Source organism: Miniopterus natalensis, chromosome 14 (assembly GCF_054644295.1).
Source record: "Miniopterus natalensis isolate mMinNat1 chromosome 14, mMinNat1.hap1, whole genome shotgun sequence".
Taxonomy (NCBI): Eukaryota; Metazoa; Chordata; class Mammalia; order Chiroptera; family Miniopteridae; genus Miniopterus; species Miniopterus natalensis.
The window spans coordinates 36831800-36846012 of record NC_142094.1 but is presented as its reverse complement, the minus strand read 5'-3'; the positions used below and the strand labels follow the sequence as shown (position 1 = coordinate 36846012).

General features: G+C 41.0%; 1 protein-coding gene and 1 pseudogene across 3 annotated transcripts in view; both read right to left on the bottom strand.

The window, feature by feature from the left end:
- Window positions 1–14213, bottom strand: part of PCGF5 (polycomb group ring finger 5) — a 96415-nt gene that overhangs the window by 39954 nt on the left and 42248 nt on the right. For all 3 annotated transcript variants that reach the window (XM_087824436.1, XM_087824437.1, XM_087824438.1), the window contains exon 2: window positions 10865–11159. In XM_087824436.1, the coding sequence (XP_087680562.1) occupies window positions 10865–10976 (112 nt within the window). In that variant the 5' untranslated portion in view covers window positions 10977–11159. The remainder of the gene's footprint in view (window positions 1–10864; window positions 11160–14213) is intronic.
- LOC107543339 (asparagine synthetase [glutamine-hydrolyzing]-like) lies at window positions 974–3264 on the bottom strand (annotated as a pseudogene).

Genomic DNA, 14213 nt, shown 5'->3' with positions numbered 1-14213 from the left:
CTCCTCCTCAGCCCGAGCTCCATCCTTGCTGGTCCTCTTCTCTTACTCCACTCACGCCTGTGGGACTCCCACTATTTAAATGGGATCTATTCGCTGATAATCTCCAGACTCACATCCAGCTCCCAACTGGACATCTCCATTTGGATGTCTCAAAAAATAGCCTCCTGATCTTCCACCTTCAGCCTTTTCTATATGATTGGATGACATCTTTATCCCTCCAGTTTCTCAGACCAAAATATTAAAGATATCCTTTAGGACTGACTGAACTCCTTGACTCCTTTTTCTTTTATGACCCCCACGCAGTTCATTAGCAAATCTGGCACTACCTTCAAAATATAACCAGAATCGGACCACTTTTACCACCAGCACTTCCTTGGTGCAAACCTTCACCGCTTTTGGCCTGGACTATTGCAACCACCTCTTAACAGGTCTGTTTTCAATAGCGGTCTGAGTGATGCTTTTAAACATAAATCAGACAATGTCATTCATCTACTCAAAATCCTACCTGAAATGGGTCATTTCTCTAGAGTAAAAGCCAAATCCTTACAATGGCTCTATGAGAACTGCGCACTGTGCCTGTGGCCCCCATCTACCCCCATCACGTCTCTGAACTCTCCTTTGCTCACTGCTGTCCAGCCACACTGGCCTCCTGACAATTTCTCAAGGTTGTCAGGCACATGCCTGCCTCAGACCCTTTGTCTTGCTATTCCCTCTACCTGAAATACTCTTCCCTCAGACATATAATTGGGTAAGTCCTTTACCTCCCTAAGTCTGTTCAAATGTCACCTTCTTAATGAGGCCTACCCTGAACACAGGCTTATTTTAAATTGTAACACCTTCCCACTGACTGCCCCATTCCCCTTACCCAGCTTGGCTCTCCCTTTTTCTATACCATTTATCACCTGCTAATATACACTATGATTTACTTTTTGCCTATGATGTTGCCTAATGTATCCCAGGTGCCCCGAATAGTACCTGGAGGAGGAGGTGCTCAGTGAATATTTGTGGAATAAATGAGGACACAGGGTTAGGAACAGGAAATGGAGCCAAGATTCAAGGACTTACAAGTGCACTATTGTAGTCAAGTTAGAAATCTGCCTATGTTTTCAAATAAACCAAGGGAAGAGATTCTGAGTTTACCAGTAATTTTTTTGACAACTAAAATGAGTTAATTCAATCTAAACTAAAATCCATTTTAGTTTTCTAAAATGCAATGATTATTTTCTGTTGAGTAAAGAAATGTCAATGGTTAAGCCTCTGAGGGAACATAGCTTTTGTTTACTGGTATTTAAAATTTTGATATAATATAGTAGTCTGGTAAAAACCAGTGTTATGAAGCTAAGAAAAGTCTTCAAAGTATCGAAATGGAAATTATCTTTTGCCTTTTTTACAGGATAGACTGCACTTATTCTTAATGTTTACACTCAACCTTTCTACTAGACTCCCCTGCCCTTTTTAAAAAATTTAAGACTTCAATTTTTTTCACCTCCTGGGTAGATGGCGGTCATTGCTACTCTTCTAGCCCCCAAACCCTCTACCCTTCACAGTAAGAAACATTTAGCTTAGAAAGTGCCCAAGCTTTGGTGGCTGACTTGTGATGGTCAGAGTATGCAAGAGGGTCAGTGGCATTTATCCACCCAGGCACCCAGTAGTGGGTCAGCTGGCCAGCCTGGCCTGGGTACTGGCATTCAGAGATATGACGGTAGTAACAGCCTTCTTTAGTTTTAGGAGTATTGAGGGAAACTTTTGGGCTGCAGCTGCTATCATGGCATCATAAGCCTGATGTTCAATATATTCCTGTAAAATTCTGAACAGGAATTCTTAACCGAGGTTACGCCATCACTGAAGGCTTCTTTTGGTCACCAGAGAATCTCTTTAGGCATCAGACTGGAGTCCTCAAATGTCTCAGATGTTTTTCTATCCCATTCATGGGAGTTCTCATATGGTGGCAGAGACAAGTAATAGGAACAAAATCGATGACCCAGGAATGGGACTCGCAATTCAAGGCGATGGGCAGCAGTAGTTTGATCTGCATGGAGGAAATTAAACAGAGTTCCTTCAGAAGCCTCTCACTCTCCTCAGCTTTTCAGGAGGAGCCTTGTGAAAATATATGTAACCCTGTGTAGGTTCATCTGAACCTTCTCGAGAGATTACCACACTATCTGTATTCCTCTGAATGTACTTGGAAATTAAGTACAACATACCCACTGAAGCGTGAACTGTTGTAATGTCATAAGCTTCCAAGGAAAATATGACCTCATACAGGACCTGAATACCTTGCTCAGAGTTAATGAGGACTTCATGGTGTTCACTCCTAATGTAATTTGCCACCTTTCTGGCAGCTAGTAAATCAGGACTGTCTTCCATGCCAACCACAAATGTCTAGAGAGGGTATTGGACTTGGGCCTCTTTCAGCTGCTTCTCAGGGTAGCAGCAACCAAACTGGAATCCAAGCCCCCTGTAAAAGACAGCCAATCCTTCTGTCTGTCATCAAATGTTTCTTAGTGTCATTGGAAAAAAATTCCGGAGGTTGCTCTTCATGGTTTCTATCTTAGAACCTGGGAGTTCGCTGTGAGCAGTGAGCAGGTGGCGAACAGCAGGCGAATGGGGCCTCTGCTAGACTCTTAAACATACCTGTACACTGAGAACCTAAGAACGCTGTCACAGAGGGCGTGCAGAGGCTCACCTCTGCAGAGATATTTAACCATTTCCACTGACACAACTTTGCCATTTGGCTTTAAGTCCAAACCTCATAGTGTCTGTCCCAGAAGAAAAGGCTCCACTTTAAAAAAACAACAGGAGCTATGGAGTGCTTTGAATTAACAAGACCTTTAGCTTCTGAAGACACAGCCAAAAACCCATCTTTAGTCATAGCTTTAAACAGAGGTCTGACTACACAGGTATCTCCACCCAGGAACACTTTCTCACTGGCAGTATTCAGGAAAATAAATGCAAATGCCCATCCAAAATACAAACCATTTGTTCAATTCCTCCTCTGTCATAAAGATGAAGGATTATCTCACCATCTTTGGTCTGATATTCAAATTCAAAATGGTGTTGCAGCTTCTGGTGGCTGTAGATTTCTCTGTTGTAACATAGCCACAAATAAGGATATTTCTTCACTCAAATTGGCTGCATTCCAAACAGCTGGTCAACCACCGCCAACCGGTGAAATCCAAAGCAGCAGTTGGTATATCCATTGACATTCTCAAAGCAAAATGCATCTGGACCCCTGTGTGCAACCTTCATAGCACTCAGACACTGAACAGAAAGGCAGTCATCTCTGCCAAAGAGGGCCCAAATGCCACACACGGCACAATGGAGCTATGAGCTCTCTGGATGCGTAGTTCTGGTGAGCAGGTGGCGGACAGCAGGCGAATGGAGCCTCTGCTAGACTTTTAAACATACCTGTACGCTGACCATTTCTAATTCTGAATATGTATTTTAGGTTACATATTTTCTTTCAATCCATTACTGGTGGTATAATTCTGACCTAGATATAATTTATTCTCAGAAGCCAATATGAAAGACAACATTTTTTATCTGTTTTATCTTTTAGTGTCCACTATGAAGCTTTGCTCCACTGTTTAAACATTCTTTACTATCTAGTGCAGAGATTTTCAGCGTTTTTCATCTCATAGCACACATAAACTAATTACCAAAATTCTGTGGAACAAAAAATATATTGTGTTGCTGATCTGGCCTAAAAAATAGGTATAATTTTGATTCATTCACACTGGATGGCTATTGTTGTATTGACTGTCATTTTTTTATTTGACGATCTAAGGGAAAAGAGGTCAGTGCCCCTGACTAAATAGTCAGGTATTGCATATTTTAAAAATTCTTGTGGCACACCAATTGAAAATTGCTGCTCTAATGCAGTTTCAAAAGCTAAAAGAACCATACATCTCATGTAATTCTTCTTCAACATTATTACTAATACTAGATGACACCTAGACTGATTAAAACCTGTAATTATTCTTATTTAAAAATCATCAAAATGATCACTATACTCACTTTCTTGAATAAGTGACTAGTTTCTGCTAAAATGCTGTTTGAAATATGTAACATCAGTATACCAGTAACCTCATTTCTAGTATCACCTAAAACATTTTATCCATACCCACTAAAACTTTAATATAACTTCTACTTAGGCCTTTTATATTTTTCCTTTTTTCTTAAAAATAAACAATTTATTTAAACTGAAAAAACAATAACAACAGTTCACCCTGTTTCTCCCCCACCTCTGGCAACCACCAATCCATCCTCTGTATCTATCAGCTTGGGTTTAAAAACAATTTTTTTTAGATTCCACCTATAAGAGATCATAACGTATTTGTCTTTTTCTAACTTATTTCACTTAGCATGTCCATTCACGTTGTCATAAATGGCAAGATTTCATGTTTCCTTATGAGTGAATATTTCATTGTGCATGTACACACCATATTTTCTTTATCTATTCATCCATTGATGGACACTTAGGTTGTTTTCATATCTTGCCTGTTGTAAATATTGCTGCAATAAACATGGGGGTTTCACATATCTTTTCGAGTTAGTGTTTTTCTTTTTTTCATATAAATACCCAGAAGTGAAATAGCTGGATATGGTAGTCCAATTTTTAAAATTTTGAGGAACCTCCATACTATTTCCATAGTAGCTGCATCAATTTACATTCCACCAAGAGCGCACAAGGATTTCCTTTTCTCCGCATTCTCACCAACATGATACTTGTGTTTGATAATAGCAATTCTAACAGTTGTGAGGTGATACTGCATTATTGTTTTGATTTGCATTTCCCTGATGATTGGTGATGCTGAGCACTTTTTCATGTGCCTGTTGTTGGCTATCTGTATGGCTTCTTTGGAAAAATGTCTACTTAAATCCTCTGCCCATATTTTAAAAATAAGATTTTTTTTTTTGCTATTGAGTTGTATGAGTTCTTTCTATATTTTGGATATTAGCCCCTATCAGAAATAGGATTTGCAATTATTTTCACCCATTCAGTAGGCTGCCTTTTTGTTTTGTTGATAGTTTCCTGTGCTGTGCAGAAGCTTTTTAGTTTGATATAGTCCTATCTGTTTATTTTTGCTTTTGATGCTAGATTCAGAAAATCACCAAGACCTATGTTAAGGAGCTTACCACCTATGTTTTCTTCTAGGAGTTTCATGGTTTCAGGCATGTTTTACTTTCAAGTCTTTAATCTATTTTGAGTTCATTTTTGTACAGTATAAGATAGTTGTCCACTTTCATTCTTTTGCTGTGGCTGTCCAATTTTCCCAACACCATTTACTGAAGAGGTTGTCCTTTGCCCATTTTATATTCTTGGCTCCTTTGTTGTAAATTAATTAACCATATAAATATGTCTATTTCTGGGTTCTCTATTCTGTTCCATTGATGTGTCTATTTTTATGCCAATATCACACAGTTTTAATTACTATAGTTTTGTGATATAGTTTGAAATCAGGAAGCATGAAGTCTCCAGCTTTGTTCTTTTTTTTCAGGATGGCCTTGGCTATTCAGGGTCTTTTATGGTTCCACACAGAATTTAGTTTTGTTTGTTCTATTTCTGTATAAAATGTTTTTGGGATTTTGACAGAAGCTGCACTGAATCTGTATACTGCTTTGGGTATTAAAGTTTAATGATATTAATTCTTTTAATGATATTAATTCTTCTAATCCATGAGCATGGAATATCTTTCCATTTACTTGTGTCTGCTTCAATTCTTTCATTAATGTCTTAATTGTTTTCAATATACAGGTCTTTCACCTCCTTGGATAACTATATTCCTAGGTATTTTATTCTTTTTGCTACAATTGCAAATGGGATTGTTGTCTTCATTTCTCTTCCTCATAGTCTGTTGTTAGTCTACAGAAACACAACAGATTATTGTGTACTGATTTTGTATCTTGCAAGTTTACTGAATTCATTTATTAGTTCTAACAGTTTTTTGATAGAATCAAAAACTTTGATAAACCTTTGATTTTCATATTAAAAACAGGTCTTGACTAAAAATAAGATTTTATAAAGAATACACTATTAGACAATTCAGTTTATATCCTTTCTTCATTAAAATAGCTATTTAATTCAGGATCAATAATAGATTCAGATCCTGACTGGGTATATAATCGCAGCTATATACAGTCAAGAAAACAGTTAAAGAGGCTCATTATATACACATTTTAAATTCATATGTTGTTAGAGAAATTTTAGAAAATAGAGCCAAGCAGAAAGAAAAAATTTGAGGGAAATGACAATATGAAGATGTGCCCAAGTCAGTTCTCCAGGATGCAGAACCCAGCTCCAGCACTTATTAGCTGTGTCACTTAACCTTTCTGAGTCTTTGTGAAAAATTCTGGAATATGGATCTGAAACACTCTGCCTTCAAACCTTCTCATAGCTTGCTCCTTCCTGTTATTTTGGTCTCTGCTCAAAGGGTAACTCCCAAGGAAAACCTTCCTCTATTTTATTTTTCCTCATAGCATTTGATACACACAATGTCTGAAATTATATTGTTTACTTGTATGTTGTCTGTCTCTCCTATTAGAACATAAATCCTAGGAGGGCAAAGACTATGCCTGTCTTGTTTATTGTGTTTCCACTGGCTAGAATAAAAACTCGTAAAATGTAGGTGCTACAAACATTTGTTGAAAGATTAAATAATACCACCTAACTAGAAGGGCCCTTGGGAAGATTAAATAAGGCAATAAGAGAAAGCTCATGGCCCCAAATACGACATTTAATAAATAACAGCTATTAGTTTAATCTTTCATTAGCATTTATTTTAATTACTGTATGATTAAAAGTACAAACTGCCTACTTCAAGAGATGCTAGTATTATAAATGTCTGGTTCAGAGCAGTGTTTCTCAAATTTTTGTGCATCACAGAATCACCTGGAGAGCCTGTCATTACACAGACTTCTGGCTTTCTCCCCAGAGATTCTGACTCAGTAGGTCTACAGTAAGGCCCACAGATACGCACTTCTAACAAGTTCCCAGGTGGTGCTGCTAGTCTGGTAACTGCACCTTGAATAGTAAGTATACGCAGCACGAGATTTTTAAACGTTAAGTATCAACGTATGAAAAGTTCTCTATAACTTAAAAATTATTCCTCCATTCTTCCATATTACCACATAAAATCACCAAGTCCCTTAACTGTCACATCAACTATATTTAATTATCAATTATCCTTTGTTCTTTGCATAAGTTAAAAGCTAAGTACAAAAATGTGTTTTTCCAAAGAATTCATTCTTAGTTAGGGGGTAATGCCATAGGCTTTGAATGGGCAAAAAGAAGAAAACTTTCCTATCCTGTACCATAGAATTCTGTGTCTAAACCTTCCTTTTTTTTCTGAGAAAAGAATCATCAGATTCTTAAAGCAGACTCTAACCACAAAAGAGTTAAGAACCAATGCATGGTATTCTTCACATTTTAACTGCTGGAACAAAGCTCCTTTGTTCTTAGTTTAAGTGAAAAGTCTTCCATTTTAAGTCACCAGCCTACCTATGCAGCCACCAGCAAATACACTCTACGTAACCTCAAAAAGTTCCTTAGAACCCTAGTGCAAGAGATAGAGCATCCCTTAATCTAGAGCCACCAATCTCTAGTCCCCAATCCAGCATCTCTCCCTCTCCCTACCTAAGACCCACATGACTCCCACCTGTATTTTAGAGGACAGTTTTTTCAAAATCCGTAAGTCCTAACCAACACTGTCTTCATGCCTCTCACTGCATTTTAATCTCTGAAAAACACAATAAAATAATTAACTGACCAGCTATTTATTTATTCATATAAGCTTTTATTGAGCACTCAAGTATGGGGCTCTAAGAATACACAAATCTGACTGTGGTAGCAGGTGGGTGGCCTATCTTGGAGATGATTTCTGAAGAATGGGTAACTTGTTAGCCAGGTATACAGGAGAAGTGCATTCCACGAAAGCAAGCTGCTAAACCAAGTATTTGCACATGTGTGTGTTGGACAGTGGGACAAAAATCAGTCATACCTAACTACCCTTAATTTGTCCTGTGGGCATTAGAGTATCTGAAGGAAATTTTGGGTCAGCTGAAGAGTGAGTGATGAAGACAGTAAGATGTTTAAATGATCATCACTATGACAATGGTTAAGAGTGGGCTTTGGTGACCTTGGTGAGAAGTAATGAGGGCCTGAACAGTCATGGGGGAAGGAAGTGAGGGGACATTTTTAAGAGATACTAAAGAGAGAGGCCAGTTAGGACTTTGTCCTTGTTTTGGTAATGAGGGTAAAGGGAATCAAGTGTGAAGAATATTTCTTGTTTTGACAACTGACTGTCAGAATCCCATTCATTCATTTTCAGATAAGTTGAGTTTCCAGGTGGCTTTAGGACATACAAGAGGACATACAAGAGGATTCTGAAACTCAGAGGAAAGGACTATGCCAGAAATAAAGATTTGGGATATATCAGCATCGGTAGTTGATGTCTCAGAGTAGATGAGTTCACACAGATAAGAAAAAGATAGATCCAAATATATGTGTAGAAATTTCTTCTTGTCTTCTGAGAAGTTTTGCTTGATAGAGTTTTAAGTTCAAAATTTATTTATTTATTTTTTACTACTCTACCCTAGTGACTAGCAAAGTGCTTGACATACAATTACTTATTTTTAAAAATTCAATAATTATTTGTGTGAACATGTTTATCTCCTTAGGTTTGTTGAACTACTTAAATTATCTCATAGACTTGTAACCATAATAAATGGAGACTTAGTTCCTCCCTAGTATTAAGTGATTATTTAAAACTAAAAACTCACTTACGTTTTAAATTTTTACCTCATTTTAAAATTTTATCTTTTTATAGAATGTCCTTGGCCTGCTGAAGGGAAGTGGTATTAGTAGGCTTTTATAAAGTTTTTTCCCCCAACTCCTTGCCAGGAGCCTGGGACACAGCTTGCCCTGCCATCTCTGCCTCCCTCTTCCAACTGGCTTGCCATTTCTCCTCCTTCCACCTAGCTGGAGTACTTAATAATGTTAAGGGCTGCTGCAGTCAGTCATCCCGCTGGTCCTTCTGGCCCTTCTTTCTACATCTACAGGGAAGCCAGTCAGTGTTAGCTACAGAATTTCTCAATGGGAGAGCAACAACCTCTCTGATTTGAACAGAGAGAAAGAGTTGACTTGCCTTTGTGGAATATTTTGAAGGAAGAGTAAAGCAACTTCATTTATCCATATCAAAGCAGGGAGAGGCACTCATGATCCCTACTGCCCACCTCAATGCACTTTTACTCGAGGGCAACAGATAATTTGTATTTCAAGACAGTTCATAGTTAACTGCCAGTTGAACAGCATGGGTTAGTAATACCCAAAGGAGTATATACCAGCATCACCTGGAGAGGTTTTCCAAAATGTTGTGCCCAGACCTCATAACTCCCACCAAACCTCTCCAGGTGGAGTCTAAGCATGTGCATGTTTATACAGCATCCTAGATGATTCTATTCTTTTTTTATTGTGGTAAATACATATAACATAAAATCTGTCACTTTAACCATTTTTGGTGATTATATTTTGCATCCCTGTTTAAAACTACTGGTAAAATATTATGTCAGTTCAGCAGAGTATAGCTGAAAGGGAGGATTTAAAAAGGAAGAGATGGACAGACAGACACTATTTTATCTTAGAAAAAGCACAGGCTTTGGAGTTGAACACAGGTCCACTACTCATTAGCTGTGAGACTGAGCAAGTTACTTAACTCGTAGTTTCCATACCACAAAATAGACAGCCTTTATACCCATTCTTTCTTCCCATATCCACTCCAAATTGCTCCAAGGTTACTGTAAAGCTAAAATGAAACCTAGTACATATATAAAGTACTTACTTTTGTACACATAATAGGCATTAAACTAGAACTTACTGGAATTACTTTTCATTGAAATAGAAAAATAAATTCATATGGGCAGAACCACAAAAGTATTTAAAACCCTGGCATAAGTGGCTATAAAAATTTCTCATCTACTCATAGGGCAGGTGAGAAAGAAACTTGTTAGGAGTTCCACAGATATGATCATCTTAGAAGAGTGATTCTCCAACTTGAGTGTGCTTCAGAATCACCTGCAGAACTTGTTAAACGCATATTGATGGGCCCACTCCCAGATTTTATGATTCTGGGCTGGGGCTTGATAATTTGCATTTTTAACAAGTTCTCAGGTGATGCTGAGGCTACTGGTTATTAGTCGAAGGGTACAAAATTTTGGTTATACAAGACGAATAAGTTCCTGGATCTTCTGTACAGCATGGTGCCTTATGGCTACCAATACTGTGTTGTATACTTAAAATTTGCTAAGAGAGTATATTTAATGTTCAGTGTTCTTATCACAAATAATAATAAATAAGAGGGTGGGAGGTGATGAATAGGTTTATGGCACAGATGTGACAGTTTCATGGGTGCATACTTATCTCTAAACTCATCAAGCAGATAAATATAATTACAGTTGTTTGTATGTCAACCATATCTCAATAAAGTAGTTAAAAAAACCAATGAGTTAAAGTATGCATATTCTAAGAAAACCTCTGAGCAGATTCCTTCAGTATAATTTAAATAAACCCCAAAAAACCTAAAACAGTTTATTTTTTAAAAAACTATAACCAATAATATGCTTATGATTTTTACAATATTTAAAAATCTGATAAAAGTCAACTACCTTAATTTCAATAAAACAAGAATAATTTCATACCTCTGGTATACTAATGAAAAATTCAACCCTGTAAATATAAAGTTAAGATAATTCTTAGTATACTCATTGTTTTAAAAGTTAAAAACTAGATAAAAACAAAATGTGGTAATTTAAAAAGAGCAAGTATAACCCATAACTGCTGATGGGTACATGACATAAGATTACTTACAGGTATGGAGGCATTCCGTCACTGTAGTTGGCTTGATCAGATACCCTTTACAGATGTAGCAGGTGATGTAAGGATTGAAATCTTTCACCAAGTGTTTCCTTTGGGTAGCCATTCGTAGTTAGCTAGGGCTGGCGTCAGTAGTTCAGGTAAAGAAGGGTATTAAGTAGATGAAAGTTTGATCCCAAGAGCTGGTGTGGAGTTCCCAACTGGATATCCTGAGGCATGAGAACTAACATCCAGATCTATCATGAGATTGCCGGTCATCACTCCTTTTGGTGGTTCTGCTTTCCCATACCTGTTTCCACAATAATTTAAAAGGTAGAAAATGGTGTTAGATGCCTCATACTGTATTAATACCACTATATTAGCAGCAAGTGTTAATTGTTCAAATTGGGTAAACAGGTGAAGAGAACACTGCCCTCACTGTAACAACTAATTTGTAAACCTGCTACAATTTAATTCAGAATAATGACAAACTCATTCAGTTCTGAAGCCTCAACTATCCACCTCTATACCAATGACATTCAAGGCCATTAACTCGTTTTGACATCTTTGCCTCTCCAGTAATGCATTTTAACTGTCTGCTTGACTCTATTAGGAGTTCTTGGCGATCCAAGTTAAAGGATTCAAAATTCAAGTCACACTGTCCCCCTATCAAAATGGTCCCTATTTCCATTTTGTACCCCATTCCCACTCAGTCCTTTCCATCCACAGCCACTCCATCCACCTTCAGTTCATCTTATATTCTGCTACCAGGTTAGCAAAGAATGTCAGTGTCTCCTCTTTACAAACAGAAAAACGTTTAAATGTCTTAGCTTGTCTAAGACCCTCCACAGGCTGACCTTAACATACCCCATACCGTTCAACCCCCAAGCAGAATAAAAGGCTTGCTCTCTCCCACAGTCTGCTCTGCAGGCCCTGTGCCCTCTATCCAACAAGCCCTTCCTCTCCTCCGTCTGGATCAGCTATTTTCGCCCACAAGAGGCACACTGGTGTTTGCCACAAGAATTTTTAAAACTTGTAATATCTATTTAGTCAGGAACACGGACCTCTTTTCCCTTAGATTGTCAAATAAAAAAATGACAACAGCCAACACAATAGACATCCAGTGTGAATGTATCAAAGTTATACCTTTTTTTGTCAGATCCGCAAAAAAATATATCTTATGGTGTGCCGCAGAATTTTAGTAATTAGTTTATGTGTGCCATGAGATGAAAAAGGTTAGAAATCGCTGGTCTAGATCCCACCAATCCTTCTAAACCCTTCTCCAAAGCTATCCTCTGGGTAATCTCTCCACGTTTTTTAACCCTTACTTCTCTCCTGTTACATTTCCTTTTACATATTTTGATCTATAGTTATATTCACTCTTTATCTCCTCCATTAGACTGCAAAACTCTTTGAGAGAAACTGGTCAAATTTAGTAAATGTATATATAACCTGGGCAGTGTTACTTACCCTCTTTGTTTTTTTTTTTAAAACTGTATATGAAAACATGAGTGCCAGCCTCCTAGAGTGGTAATTAAATAAGACAATATGCATAAAACTAGCACACAGTAAAAACTGAGTCATTAACTTTTTTCCAGACACGTTTAGCATAGTTGACTTGTACATAAGGTTACTTTTTAAAAAAGTTTTAAAGGTTTCTTATAACAAATGTATCCTCTTAGAAAACATGACGTGAGAAAGGGGTCCCATTTTCTAAGTTTAATTCTGGAAACAGGAATTTTCCCCGATCTTAGCTGTTCACTCATAGATAAGCACACATAGAGCAACCGGAAAGGTAAAAGGCATCATTCCACCCACCACCGCCACTGCGAAAGTGCAGGGAATAGGCTCTGCGCGTAGCCGTCCTGTCTGCTGGGGAAACTGCGGAGGGTGTAGCAGAAAAAGAGCATAATTAACAGACGGGGGGGGGGGGGGGGGTCCGGGTTCTCTCCTCAGCTCGGTATGACCTTCAACCAGGCATTTAACGTCCGCGCGTCGGCCTGCGCTTCCCCTCTACTCACTGGGACCGCGGGCCTGCCTTTCCCACAGGTAGCTTTGCCAGGAAGCTCCGAGTTAGAGAAAGTCCTCCGAAAGAGGAAACGCACGTCCGGACCCGGGCGGCATTACGACCGCCAGCCGGAGCCCTGTCACCCACACGGAAAGGAAGCAAGTACGTGCAGTGACAGCGCAGCGGCGGCGGGGAACTTTTCCGCGTCCTCCAGCGGCGGGACCCTGCAGCACAGCCCTGGGCGGTCCGAGCACAAGCCCGCCCCGCCCGGCCCGCAGGTGCCCGGCCCCGCGGACGCGCCGCTCGGCCCGGCCGGGGCTACGCCGGGGAGGACGCGCCGCCTCTCCCGGGCCGGGCGCCGGCAGCCCGCCGCCTCTCCGTCCCCGAGGGGAGGCCGCGCCTCCGAAGCCCCCAAACCCCGGCCGGCCACCCCCGCCCCGAAGGACTCTCCCGTTCCAGACGGGGCGGGCCGCGGCAGGTGCCTGGAGGTGCCGGTGCCGGTGCCGCTCCCCCTCCGGGCCCAAACTTGGACGGGGAGCGCGGGGAGGCTGGGTCCCGGCCCCTCGGCCGCCCTCCAGCCCGCCGGGTACCTACCCCGCGGCCGCCGCGGCCGCCGCCGCTCCTCGCCCGCCAGCGCGCCGGCCTCACAGGGAAGGAAAGTGAAAGAGAAACAGCGCCCGCCGCGGCCTGGCCGGTCCCGGCGCCCCGTCCGCCCTCCCCCTGCAGGCGGGAGCGCGCCGGCTCCGCGGGGCCACTGGGCTCGGGCACAAGAGGGCGCGACGGGCCTCGGGGCCCAGGGCCGGTGCCGCCCCCAAGGGCAACTCCACCCCCTTTCAACCGCCGGCGCCAGAGACTGGCCACGCCCCGGCCACGCCCCCAGCGCCACGCCCGCAGGCCACGCCCGCCGGCCCTCGCTCTACGCAGGTGCGGGGCCGCCCCGCCCGCCCGCCGCCCGGCTCCAGTACGACACGTAGCCTTGGCCAAATTTTATCTCAGTTCATCTCTCCACCAGTCCCTCCCCGCCGTTTTCCTCATCACAATGTCTGGGCTAGTTTTCCTTGCGGTTTTAAAAACAACGGTCAGTGCTGAGGATGAGTCACGCTGCGAAACTGTCTCCTGGACTGCATCTTCCCCCAGCCAGTCCCACCTGGGCGGACAGGGCGACCGAGACATCCTTGGATTTGGACCTTATTTTAAAAAAAACCATTAACGAACTTGCAACTGTGGGGTGGGTCCCGGCAGCATCACTGTGGACAACTGTAAGCAGGAGGGAGCACGGTGGGGGTGGGGGTTTCGGTGGGAAGGTAAATAGTTGTGATTGTTTGCAAGGGCCAAACCAAAACAACAAAGCCAGTG